Genomic DNA, 12,045 nt, shown 5'->3' with positions numbered 1-12,045 from the left:
GGTGCTACTAATAGTTTCAAGTAACTGTGCACTGTTTTTGCCAAGCAGTGTTTGTGACAGGACTTCTCTATTTCAGTGCTTTTTATGATTGGCTGAGTAACCAGTACTGTGAAGTATGCATCCTAATAGATCAGAAACAGTGCATTTATTGGCTGTTGCATTTCCTGGTGGTTTGAATATCTTCCTCATCACACATCTGAAGGCAGGGCACAGTATGCCTCAGAATGCCCAGCACTCCCTGCCTGGCACAGAGCTTGATTGCTCCTGATACTTCTTTACAGAAATAAACCACTATCCTTAAGTAACCTTACAGCAATTATCTGCATTCATTTTCTGTGCAAGAGCTGAATGTGCTATCAGGAAGCCATAAGAACATTGATGTGAAAAATTGCTTATAACATTGGAAACACTAGAAATGCTTCCATTATTTATTATTAACGTGTTAGAGAGATGGTCATAATTTTTGTTGTACCTCCACGTTACTGCAGAACTATATCCCCAAATGTGGTTTCTCTCTCTTCCAAAGCCCAAGGTCCATCTTGGGAAGCAGTGAAGGACAGCAAACCTCTGTGCTGTCAGGGAACCTCTGTCAGAGCCCATAGGAATATGCTGGAACCTCAAAACATTCCCAGTTATCCCTGCCTTGCCAGGGACAAGCATGAAAGAAGCCATTGCTAATACTTGCATGCTTACTGGTCTGGAAACTTCCTTGATAACATGTATTAACAACTGCAGATGAATTCTTTCTGCAATTTGATTTTTTAAATTATTTAAGTATCTTGCTGTCCACAGAGCCCTATTCAATTGCTGCAGAGAGCAAGGTCAAAACTGTGCCTCCACACACTGCTTGTAAGCTGTTCTGGGTAGCTGGGGCTGCCCTTACATACATTGAAGGCTAAAGAGAGAAGATCTGTCAGCACATCCTCAGGAGAATTACTGATTTCTCCCCAAAAGATGTGCTAGTATCAGTTGGCAGCTAACTGCTCAGCTGAATTTTGCCCTGTGAGTTATTTGCTAAAAGAAAGTTGTTTCTTGGTAATTATTAACTTGATAAATCAAATTGCTGCTAACGTAACTTAAGGATACCTTCCTGGCACTGAGCTGCTGCTTGTCCCACTGTGTTGTGCTCTAATGGCAGTGAAGGGCCTGGAAAGCCATTTTATTGTTTACTCTTATGCCTGTGTAAGTAGCTAATTTATCCTAATGACTGGATGGGACATAATTGGAAGTGAGTTTTCGAGGATGCAATATTCATATTAATTATGAGTGTGAACTGGCCATCAGGAAGACTCTTATCTGCTCGATCCCCTTAATGCTGGTAAACATCATTATCTGTTCTAATGAGCTGTGGTAGCCCTGTTCAGCTCTGCAAGTGTGGTGTGGGTGTCTGGTTACCAAAACCATTTCCCTAGAGAGTTGCCAACAGATCAGAAATGCTTATGGGGGCATCCAGAGCTCCTGCCTTTCCAAGATGTAATTTTGTTTTCTTTTTCCAAGGCTTATATCCCTGAGAAAGGAGTGGCCCTGGGGCAGCCGAGCTGGATTTTGTTCACAGCTCTGTGCTTGTCTGTTCTCTGTGTCACCCTGCTGAAGGGGCTTTTTCAAGCAGGGCATGAAAAAGAGCAGTGGTTGCAAGCAGAGGTGCTGGGGTGTTGAAATGCCAACAGAAGCTTGCCACAGGAAACCCTGCTGCAGCCAGCAAACGTTCTGTACTCTGCTGCTCAAAGGGTAAATACAGGGGGAAAAAATGAAATTCAGCTCTTGTGACACAATAGGGTTTTACACAGTGGAACTGTTAAAACATTTCCATTGAGAGAACAAAAGTATTGTGTAGCACAGACCCTATCAAATCCATAAAATGCTACTACAGAAAGAACATAAGAATGGCAGTATATTGTTGGCTTAGTGTTGCTCTTGCCTTTGCTGAAAGAAATTGAAGTATTTCATACCATAGCTTTTCAAGTCAGAAGGTGACCAGTTGGTTCACTGTGACCATATTGCCTTCCACACCTCATTCAGCTTCTGGCTTGTGGTTTGATACATTTGCGAGTGAAAAATAACTATGGCAAAAGTTAGTCATGGTTGAAGCAATTTCTTTTTTTATTAATGCAAGCACATCCAGTCAAACACAGAATATCCTGCTTTATGGTACAGCTTTATATTTAGCATTTCAGCTCAGAATAGCAAAACACAGTATTTAAGGAATGTATCAAACTTGGGGAGGAAAATAAAAAGGAACCAATGTAGATACTGCATGGATTTCAAGTATATGCTTGGACTGATTGACCGGCAGAGTGCACATTCATGTGAAAGCTCTTTCATACATTAAGTGTTCTAAAATTGAATTTCAAATATATATTTTTTTCCTTAAATTTTAAGCATCCCTTTTAAACTTCAATTACATAAACAAAGCTGATATACAATCCCTCGTATAGTGTCTGACAATGTTACTAGCTAGAACATCTCTGAAAGTGCAAAACACTGTAATAATACAGTATAAATATTCTTACTGGAATCCAGGGCTGAAGGCCAGTACTTCAGCACAGGAAAAATAGCAGCAGGTCATAAGAATTATCCCTTCCCCTTTCCTGGGCTGTTCTTGTTAACTGTTAGTATTCTACTACTTCTTTCCTCGTGGTGTAACTTGCTTTTGTTTCTCTTTCATGCCAATGCTATGAGAATAGTAAAATGTTGATTTGTCTCCCTTCCCTACATCAACTTACTCCTCTAATTTAAAGTATTTGTCAAGGGGGAAGTGAAAGAGGGAAAGCATTTTAATTTTTCACTGTGCTCCAGGGCCAATAAAGCAAATTTCTGCTAGGTGCTTGCAGATGCTGTATCAAACAGTGGCACTGCAATTGGCTGTAGGCACTCAGGCAAGGAGAGTCTGCTGGGCTGGAATAAACCAGACCCTCAGTCCAGCAAGTCTTGCCCCTTCTTCAACAGAAGGCAGAATAAGATAAACACCATCTACCTAGGGCTGGCCATTTTTCAGAAGTCCTTGCAGAGGTCCTCTGCAAGGCTGTGTTAGGGAGGCTGTGACCACTGCCAGCTTCAGAGGGACTGTTTTTGTTGGATTTTTTTAATGAACAAAAAAGAAAAACCAGCCTAATAATCTGGCTCAAGTTATTACCTTATATTCAGCCCTCAAGCCTTCAGAGAGAAAATTACTGGAAAAGAAAAGCAGGCATTTGTGGGTAATAATTTGTTCATTAGACGAAACAGGTTTTAATCTGAGCCTGTTTTTCTTTCTTAACTCAGAGATCAGTTGACAAAAGTCCTAACTATTTTTTTTTTCTCCCTTCTTAACAGAAGCTCTTCAGGTACATAGATAGTCAAATTAGGTATAAACTCAGTACTAAAAGGAGAAATTTGAAATGGCAAGCATCAGTGGGTTTGCAGATCACCTCTAATTTTGGTACTGACCTGTTCAAAGGTTTGACTAATTTCTTAGAGTGTTTACCCTTAGATTTCAGTGGGTGCTGTCCCAGACAATTAACCATGGCTTGCAAAAGGCTAGAAAAACTTACATTCCAAGTGTGTCTCTGTTTTAATTGTCTCTAAGTGCAGACTGGACTTTTCAAAGGAACCAATGGAATTACATGACCAATTCACGGCAATGAACTCTTCTTAAGCTTTTTGGAAACTTTAGTCTTAACTTCAAATTGGACATCTGAGTTTACTTCCCCTTCTTCCCTGGCCCATGCTGATTTTTTGTTTTCCAAAGACTCCTTTTAGAAAAGCATATTAGGCCTGTTTTGCAGAGATTATAATCTAGGTTAGACATTCTTCTCTTCAAACATAACAAAAAAAAAAATATTCCCTGATTTTTCAAAAGGAAAACACAAACTATTCTGACAGCCAGAATGTAAAGGATAGTTCCCAGAAGTATTAACACTTAGACATGTGTGCATCCCCACATGTGCACACACACATACTCACACACAAACACACAGACCCAGCAGTTACCCCCTCTCATCTCTTTACATCACGTAACAAAAATAGGTTTGCTGCACCATCAGTGTTACAGGCAGGTATACTCTACTTCATGTGCCATAATTCTCCACTTTATTTAAAAAGTACATTGTAGCTGGTTTGGAGACATCCATATTTTTATTTCCCTTACTTCCAGCCCAGTCAGAAGGTACAACTACACAAGCTCAGTACCTTGTAAGGCACTATTTGCTGATGGAGGAGAGGAACAAACACTTGTGAACAATTCTGCTGATTTGAAGGAGGCCCTTCATTTCAAAGCTAGGGAGACATACTGAGTGTTCTGTAGGATACTGGTCCAATGGGGTATTTAACCTGAACACTGGCTTCAGTTAGGATGTGTGTTTTAATTTGTATTTGTTTTGGTGGAAGTAATAAAAAATAAAAATTTGGATGCGGATAGAATAAGATACCATCTCCCATGATACATTTCATCTCTGAGAACAGGGCCCTGCCCTTATATTTAAAATAAAAAACCAAAACCCTTCAGTAAGTGCCTTAAGGTTGACATGTGAAATATTTACCACATTTTATTTCATAAAAGTTACTGTATGTACAAAACAGACCTCATCCAGTGAGGTCTTTCTTAGCTCAGTCCAAGTCTTTCATTCAGGTTGTAAAAACATGTCCATTAGATGTGCTTTGAAGTCTGCAAATCTGATCCAAATTTCTCAGGCTCTATTAAGCAGAGTTGTCCTAAAAGACAAAGCAATAAAAAAATAAATTTATCTATTTTCTATCCCAATGAAAAGGTTTTAATTTTTGGCAATAGATCTATCTGGCATCACTACCTGACAGCCTCTCTTCAAGGGATAGATTTTCAACTGCTAGAAACTGGAATAAATCTGTGCATTTCAGTAGAGATGCTGGCATTAAATGAGATGAAAATTTACCTTGCATAACATTACCCCAGGCCCCTGGGATCAGCTCAGGCTTGTAACACACGTTGTGTGTCTGTCATCCCAAACCTCTGCAGGCTGAGCAGAGCAGTGCTGGCTTTAGTGCAGGGTGCATTGCATGGGGCTGTAAGTGATAAGCTCACAGCGACATCCTAGGAAATGCTGGGATCAGTGGGAAACTGGATCTTGTCTGGGACAATGCAGTCCCCATGTGCCCTGACAGAGCTCAGGGCATGCAGGCTGTGTTCGTGCCCTGTCTGCTACAGGTGTGTCAGGTCTTCATGTTTGGCACAATTCACAAACCTCTCTGCCTTGGTTCAGTGCTGGAAAGGTTCTAATGAGTTGATCTCATCATGTACAGGGGAGTGGTGCTTCCCATTCTCAGGAGGATGAGGAGTCTTTGAGACTTTATCCCTTAGGGTAGGCTGACAATTACCATATTCCTAGAAATTTTCATCCTTTTATATGATTTGTAAGAGCATAGCTGTGATGAGAGCACTTTGTTAGTGTCTCTATAGGTTTGTTCCCCTGAGAAAATAATGTCTGAACACTACTACAAATGCAGATTATGTTACTGTATTTGATAGCCTAAATAAAGGATATTCTTTTTCACAGCCCCAGCAGTGATCTTGCAGCCTCAACAGATCTGGCTAGAACAGCTGTATCAAAATCCAAGCCCCACTGAGATTTTTTCAGATTTAAATTTTGAAGGAAAAAGAACAGTATTATGGTTTTAAGCTGGGTATGCAAATAGGACAGAAGAAGCTGATGGTTACATGCCTCTGTGTGTCTGCAGAAAGACTCATGTTCTGAGGAAGCTTCATACCTGAGTGTTTTCCAGCTGTCTTTTTCCATGTGGTTTTCTGGACCTTCACTTTCAAAGGATGCAATGAACAGAGCTGGTAAAAAAAAGTAGTAACAATCAGATACATGAGTTCTTTACCTGAGGGAAAAAATCTAAGGGTTACAATATAGCAGATGTAACTTGTCAGTCTTCATTATAAAATTTGTTCTCATCAGAAGCCAACAGGAAAGTGATAACACTTGGAAAGTTACTAATAAAATAGGGTTTTGCATGTGTATATTTTTCATCTGCATATTTTGTACTTTAACGTGTAGAAAGACCCACTATAATGTTCAGCAAGGGATTTTACCTTCTTCACTATAAATAGGTGCTGTGAGTAGATAGGTCTGGATTTTCTTGTCTTTTTCAAAAGGACACTCAACCTGCTTCCATGTCAGGAAATCATGAATCTGTCTTGAAATTTCCCAGAACTTCTGCATGAAGGAATTAAAAAAGTATTATTAACGTAGTACTTGTTTTCTGTGAAATATTAGTTCATTTCTATTTCAGAGCCTCCCAGTCTTATTCTTTATGCTGCTTTTCTTATTGTCCCTTACTCAGACTTACACAGAATTGGTCACAGCACCAGCCTGACAGAATTCAAGAAGTATTTGGACAATGCTGTCAGGCACATGGTGTGACTCTTGGGGTGGTGCTGTGCAGGGCTGGGAGTTGGGCTTGGTGATCCCTGTGGGTCCCTTCCAACTCTGCATAATTCTGTGATTCCTTGTTATCCTATCTTCTTATGCCTCCCCTCATTTCCCCCTCTTGCTGCTAGTTCCTCATCTGCTGCCAGCCTCAAGTTTAGGACAGTGTTATCTCAGCCCACCATCTGATCTTTTGCCTTCAGGCTTTTCATCATCAACCTTTCCTTCCTATATAATAGTGTCTATTTTCTGTGTGGAGTGTCTAAATTCCTGTGACTGGAACTGGACAGCAAATAGTTTATTTGCTTTACTTTTTACATTTCCAAGCTTCTGTTTAAATGTAATGTGACGTATCTGATCTTTTCAGAAAGCACTCTTTAAATTTGGGAAGTCACAGTAACATACAGAAACATTTAGATACCCTTTCCTTCCTAGGATTTTAAGAAATCTGTCATTACTCAGGGTTTGCCCTGTATCTTCTGTGTGCTCCCCTCACTTTCACATGATGACAATAAGATTTTGTCCAGATGTACTTTTGACAGACTGTGGCCACTTGTACATGCATGTTCATTAACTGGGGAGAGAACCCAGAAGCTGTAGAAGCTCCCTTGCAGACCTGAATAAACCCCATTACAGGCAGCCAAACTGATGAGGTGAAATCAGCTAAGGCTGATGACTCAGCCTGAAGTGACCTGTTAAATTTGATCAGATATGAAGGCTTGCTGCCCCAGAAAAGCAACCGCTGGCTTTCCCAGAATCTGATTCCAATCAGCTGCCCTGGGTATGACAGCACTTGGTGCAGCCCACGTGGGCACGGAGGAATGGGTGATGCACTGGGGCCAGGCTGCAGCGCAGCAGGTTTGGGTGTCAGAGCAGTCTGGGCAGCAGCAGGGGCCCACCTTGAAGTTGATCTGCCCGTTGGGCAGGCGGTTGGTGTGGATCTTGTGCAGGAAGTAGATGTCCTTGATGAAGAGGTTGAAGACGGGGATGACGATCTTCTCGCGGCTGCTGTGGGCGCCCTGCGAGCGCTGCGCCGCGCCCTGCAGCGCCGTGCGGTAGTTGCAGAAGTTGCTGGATGGGTCCATGTGGTGCTGGTTTTATACAGGGGGAAAGGGAGACAAGTAATACATGTTTCTAGGAATTAAAAGCTTTGCTCTAGCCATCAGAGCTTATTCTTTGTAACTTCATTTGGTCCCTTTTAAGGTTTTCAAGGTAGGGTAGCTTTATACTGATCAGGTCTGGGTGCAGGTTTTTGTAACTTCTACCTTGCTTGGAAGGAGGGCTCTGTACTGGCTTTGCATCTATTCCATGAACAAAGCAGACCGAAAGAAAATCATAAATGACTCTCTGTGGTGGGGGAAAAACCAAAATTCTCCTTTGCTGTCACCTCTATTTCTTATGATGGTTTCAATCAGGTTCTGTTTCCATGCCGGTCCCCACTAGGTGGAGTCCTCCAATTGGTTTTAAGGGCAGCATTCACTGGAGTGGAGACTGCCTCGAAGTTAAACTGGCAAAAATACTCTAGGAAGAAATAATCTAGAGAGAGCTGGCATCTACTTTGCATTGCAACCAAGCAGAGAGTTTGAAATGGAGGAAACACTCTGATAACGTTTATGTGCTGGTGACCACTGACAGGGGTGCCTGCTCTCTGACACAGTAGCTAGCAGAGGTGTGGATGAAACTATTTGGTGGATTTCTATACAAAGTCAAAACTTTATACATACCTCTAAAACATCAAATTTGGCTGTTTTGACCTTGGACCAGGTTTTCTTTAACCGTGCCACAGGGCTCAAGTTCATGCCGGCTGAATGCAGGGAGAGAGGAGACAAAGAAACAACTGAGTTGAAAAAAATACTGGGCTAATATAACTGGGCTTATGTATCACCACCACACATTCTGGGAGGTGTCTCAGGCTGACAAGCTGCAACTGAAGCTCACCCACCCACACATGAATCTGTCCCTGGCAGACACTGTCCCTGGGGAAGTGTGCCTGCTGATGTGCTTGGCCAATTCAGGGCAAGTGTGAGCAGTCTTGCCAGTCAGGTTGTGAAATGGAGTGCCTTTTGCCATCTGTGCTAAGGATACTCACAGATAATAGCCATCATGGAGTTGAAGTTTCCAATGTTGAAGCATTCTCTTGCCACATCAATGAAAAATTCCACCATTCTTGTACGCTGCTTTTTCTTTACAACCTGGAGAAAAACCCAAGAGGGAAGGGATGGTTTGAATTTTGGGTAGGATGTCAGTCAAAGGCACTGTAGCAGGTTCAGTGAATAGACATTTCAAGACGTTGTCCAGCTAAATCTTAATATAGGCCTCAGGATTTTTTGTTAAGAATAATTTTTAATAAAACAGCAGAAATATTTGGGACTACTACCAACTACTTGTGTAGTTCTGAGGGAGTGCACATCTTTGTTTATACAAAGAAGTCCATGTCTTGGGCAATTCTGCATAAACAAGCTGGATACTTTCAGCAATTTCCTGTTACTGAAAAAGGAAGATAATGTGACACTGCCATCAGAATATACGCAAAACATTTAAACCTCTCAAGAAGGGGGGAAAGCATCAGACAGGCTTAAAGTCAGGGGCATGGAACCTAAATGAGAGAAAGCAACTGCCACATCCTGCTTTTCTGGTTCTGCTGCATGTACTCCTGAATGACCTGTTTGTTGGGAGCAGGCAGTGAGGATGAGCAAATACACAAATTCCCACCCACACAAATGTGCACAGGAACAAGCAACTGATGCTGAGCACCTCATCTGCAAATTCTTTTATAAACTACAAAGCAAAATTAATTATTGCCTGGATTGCATTCATTCATGAAAATATTTTCCCTGTTTAAACCTAAAAGTTCTCTCTGGCTTATATAAAAATGACTCCTAAGCAGTGACTGCACAATCTCTGATCTAAGTACTTAAGTTTCTGTCATATCAAAAGAAAATGGTTCAGTAGTCAAAGGCCTGGCTTAGCCCTCAGTGTGCTAAAACCTTTCTTTGATGGTTTCTTAAATGTATGAGCCCTACCAGCCAGCTCTGGAAGTGTCTTGGTGTGCCTCTGCAATATATTTCTGAGGGCAGGAAATGTTAAGAGATTAGGATCAGTCAGTACATTGGACTTCATGAACATGCAGCAGGCATTGGGATTCCCATGGAAGGGTGCCTGAACAACCAGGAATAGGGAAAAAATATTCCAATTTGCTAGAACTGGAATTAATAGAAATCTAAAAAAATCATAATAAGAAGCTTAAAAGAGACCATACATGGAAAAGAAAAAAAAAAGATTTCTGGGGCAGTTTTCTTCCATTTCTTTGCCTATTATATGACAGAAGTTACCTTAGCCTCCTCTTTTACTTTTTTTTAGCTTTCCAGTAGTACACTTTCTTTTCAGATTTAAAGAAAGCTTATTCTTGATTTTTCTACAATGAATGTTGTGTGAATAAAATGAATATAAATTTAAAAATTAATATATTACGGTGCTAATGTTATCTAAATGCAGTGGAAGGACAGCTGTTTATTGGTAAATCTGCATTTAAAGAGGAATATTTTTAAGAATCTTTTGCTGTATTTAAAAATAGATAAATCCTAAAGAGCTCCCAACTCAGTCCACACAAGTTCCATTTCACTGCATGACTAATGCAGCTGCACAAAATTAAGGAATATATGCAAAGTCAAACATAGCCTTGAACTCTTAATCATCTGAGCATGCAAATAATTTAATGCTTGAATAATGCTATTATCTTTAATTGCACTGCTAATGTTTAAATCTCATTTAGACCACTGCTTGCCTCTTATCCTTAAGGCAGGATCCCTTTGGTATCTTGTTTTCTATGCACACCTACCCGACAAATCTCTGTAGCCACCAGCATGCTGAGACAATTGAACCAATTGTCATAGGCCTCCAAATTATAGGTTTTGGTCACATCACTTCGGCACTGTAAGAGAACAGGTCACCTATTAAACCTCTCCTGTAGCATGATAAAGTCAAAGTTTACCAAAGGATAAAATTCCTTTTCATATCTTGACAAAATCTTGTTGTGTGTGTTTTAAGGCATGAGCTTAAAGAAGCTTAGGAAATGTCAGTCTTTGTTGCACAGGGTATAGTCAAATTATGGAGTTATTATTCTTTACCCCGGTTCATCTATGTTTCTTTTTTCATCTGTACACCTTTTTGTACCTTGTGATTATCCAGGGAGTCCATGTGGCTGACAATCTGCATCAGATCCTCTGGATAAATGTTGCTCACCCTTTCCTGTGTTTGGAGAGAGGAGAGATTGATTTGTTTTCACAGAACTGTTTGTCTGTACAATGACAAAGTTAGGAGAACATTTAGGTAACTTTATCTTCCTTGAGCAAGGTGCTTTTATCAGTGTACCTAACTGGTCTTGTTCATTGCTTGACTTGGTATTTTTTTATTAAAACACTGGGGGCTCTCAGTGAAGCCATAGCCAAATTCCTATTGATGAGTATGTTAATAATGTTAATATTTATTAAATAGCAAGCAGAAGTCTCCACCCCAGTCAGTCTCACCAGCTCGATGTAGGTCAGCTGCTGTGCCAGGATCAGAGGGTCACAGCACACACTCAGGATGTCCTTCTGGCTTGACTGGGGCTTGGTTTTGAGGATGGTGCCCTTGTCAGTGACAGGCTGACGGAATTTCTCTCTGATTTCCTGGTACTGGCTCCGTGCAGAAAGGGCCATCAGGAGATTCTGTGTCATCTGGCTAATGATCTTTTTCACTGTTCCATTTTCCTAAGCAGAAGGGAGAAACAACAACTGCTGAAAACCTTTAGCTATTGCAGACATGGATCACCAGAGAATTTCTGCCTGGGAAAAACAAATGCCTATTATCCATTTTCTTTCATCTTTTCTGAGCTGATCATTCTGTGACAAATGACCTTGTCCTAAATACCCACAAAACTCCATAATGACCCTGTTCTGCCTGCCTGCCTCCCCAGCTCTGCTTTGCTTGGCTGGCTGGTCTGCTCCTTTGGGGAGTGCCCCATTTCAAAGGCATCTGTGTCAGCAGCTGGAGTGGGCATGTGAAAGGTGCTGCAGCTGCTTGCACAAGGCTTCCTGGACCCTCTGTGCACCAAGGGCCAAAAACTCTCATCCTGATCAGACCCACTGATGAATCCAGTCTGTCTAGCCCAAGCAGAATCTGGGGAATTCACATCATGTCCAGGAATATACCCCTACAATATCCTAACTTAGCTTTGAACAGCTAAGTATCCAAATATTTATATAGGAGCACAATATACATCATGTTCTCAGAAAACTGAAATGCCTTTCCTATTTATTGTGTGCAGATTTTAAACACAAGATTTGTAAGGATTCATTGAAAGGTAAAGCCACAGGAACACAATCCATCTGCTCAGTGTTTTGACAGCTAAGGTGATTGTTTTTTTCTGCCATTGTGTCCTACAGACATTTCTGTGAGATCACCCCTAAAGAGCTAACTTGATTGCTTGCCTACCCCTCCATCCTGTCTGCTACTGCTTTAAGTGACCCAGGTTTCTTCTTCTGCTAGGAAAATTAATTCAACCAGACAGTCCTTTTCCTCACAGAATCATTCTCTTGCTTTCATGCAAATTACTTTTCTTGAAGTTAACCACAAGGTTCACTTCTGCCAGTCCTCACTAGACAGAACTGCAATGAATCTGTGA

The 12,045-nt window shown here is 41.1% G+C and overlaps 1 protein-coding gene across 3 annotated transcripts in view; it reads right to left on the bottom strand.

Annotated features, from left to right (window-relative positions):
- Nucleotides 1-2,076: 2,076 nt before the first annotated feature.
- The window catches only part of RASGEF1A (RasGEF domain family member 1A), a 144,763-nt gene continuing 134,794 nt past the window's right edge, over nucleotides 2,077-12,045 (bottom strand). For all 3 annotated transcript variants that reach the window (XM_071438760.1, XM_071438762.1, XM_071438761.1), the window contains 9 exons: nucleotides 10,910-11,131; nucleotides 10,557-10,631; nucleotides 10,222-10,314; nucleotides 8,473-8,575; nucleotides 8,108-8,187; nucleotides 7,283-7,474; nucleotides 6,047-6,170; nucleotides 5,719-5,791; nucleotides 2,077-4,689 (listed from right to left, as the gene is read on the bottom strand). In XM_071438760.1, the coding sequence (XP_071294861.1) occupies nucleotides 4,665-4,689; nucleotides 5,719-5,791; nucleotides 6,047-6,170; nucleotides 7,283-7,474; nucleotides 8,108-8,187; nucleotides 8,473-8,575; nucleotides 10,222-10,314; nucleotides 10,557-10,631; nucleotides 10,910-11,131 (987 nt within the window). In that variant the 3' untranslated portion in view covers nucleotides 2,077-4,664. The remainder of the gene's footprint in view (nucleotides 4,690-5,718; nucleotides 5,792-6,046; nucleotides 6,171-7,282; nucleotides 7,475-8,107; nucleotides 8,188-8,472; nucleotides 8,576-10,221; nucleotides 10,315-10,556; nucleotides 10,632-10,909; nucleotides 11,132-12,045) is intronic.

The sequence above is a fragment of the Agelaius tricolor genome, unplaced genomic scaffold (assembly GCF_023055355.1).
Source record: "Agelaius tricolor isolate 1412-34295 unplaced genomic scaffold, bAgeTri1.0.p SCAF_13, whole genome shotgun sequence".
Lineage (NCBI taxonomy): Eukaryota > Metazoa > Chordata > Aves > Passeriformes > Icteridae > Agelaius > Agelaius tricolor.
Note: the sequence above shows the minus strand (reverse complement) of the source record. Positions and strands in the feature narration are given on the sequence as shown.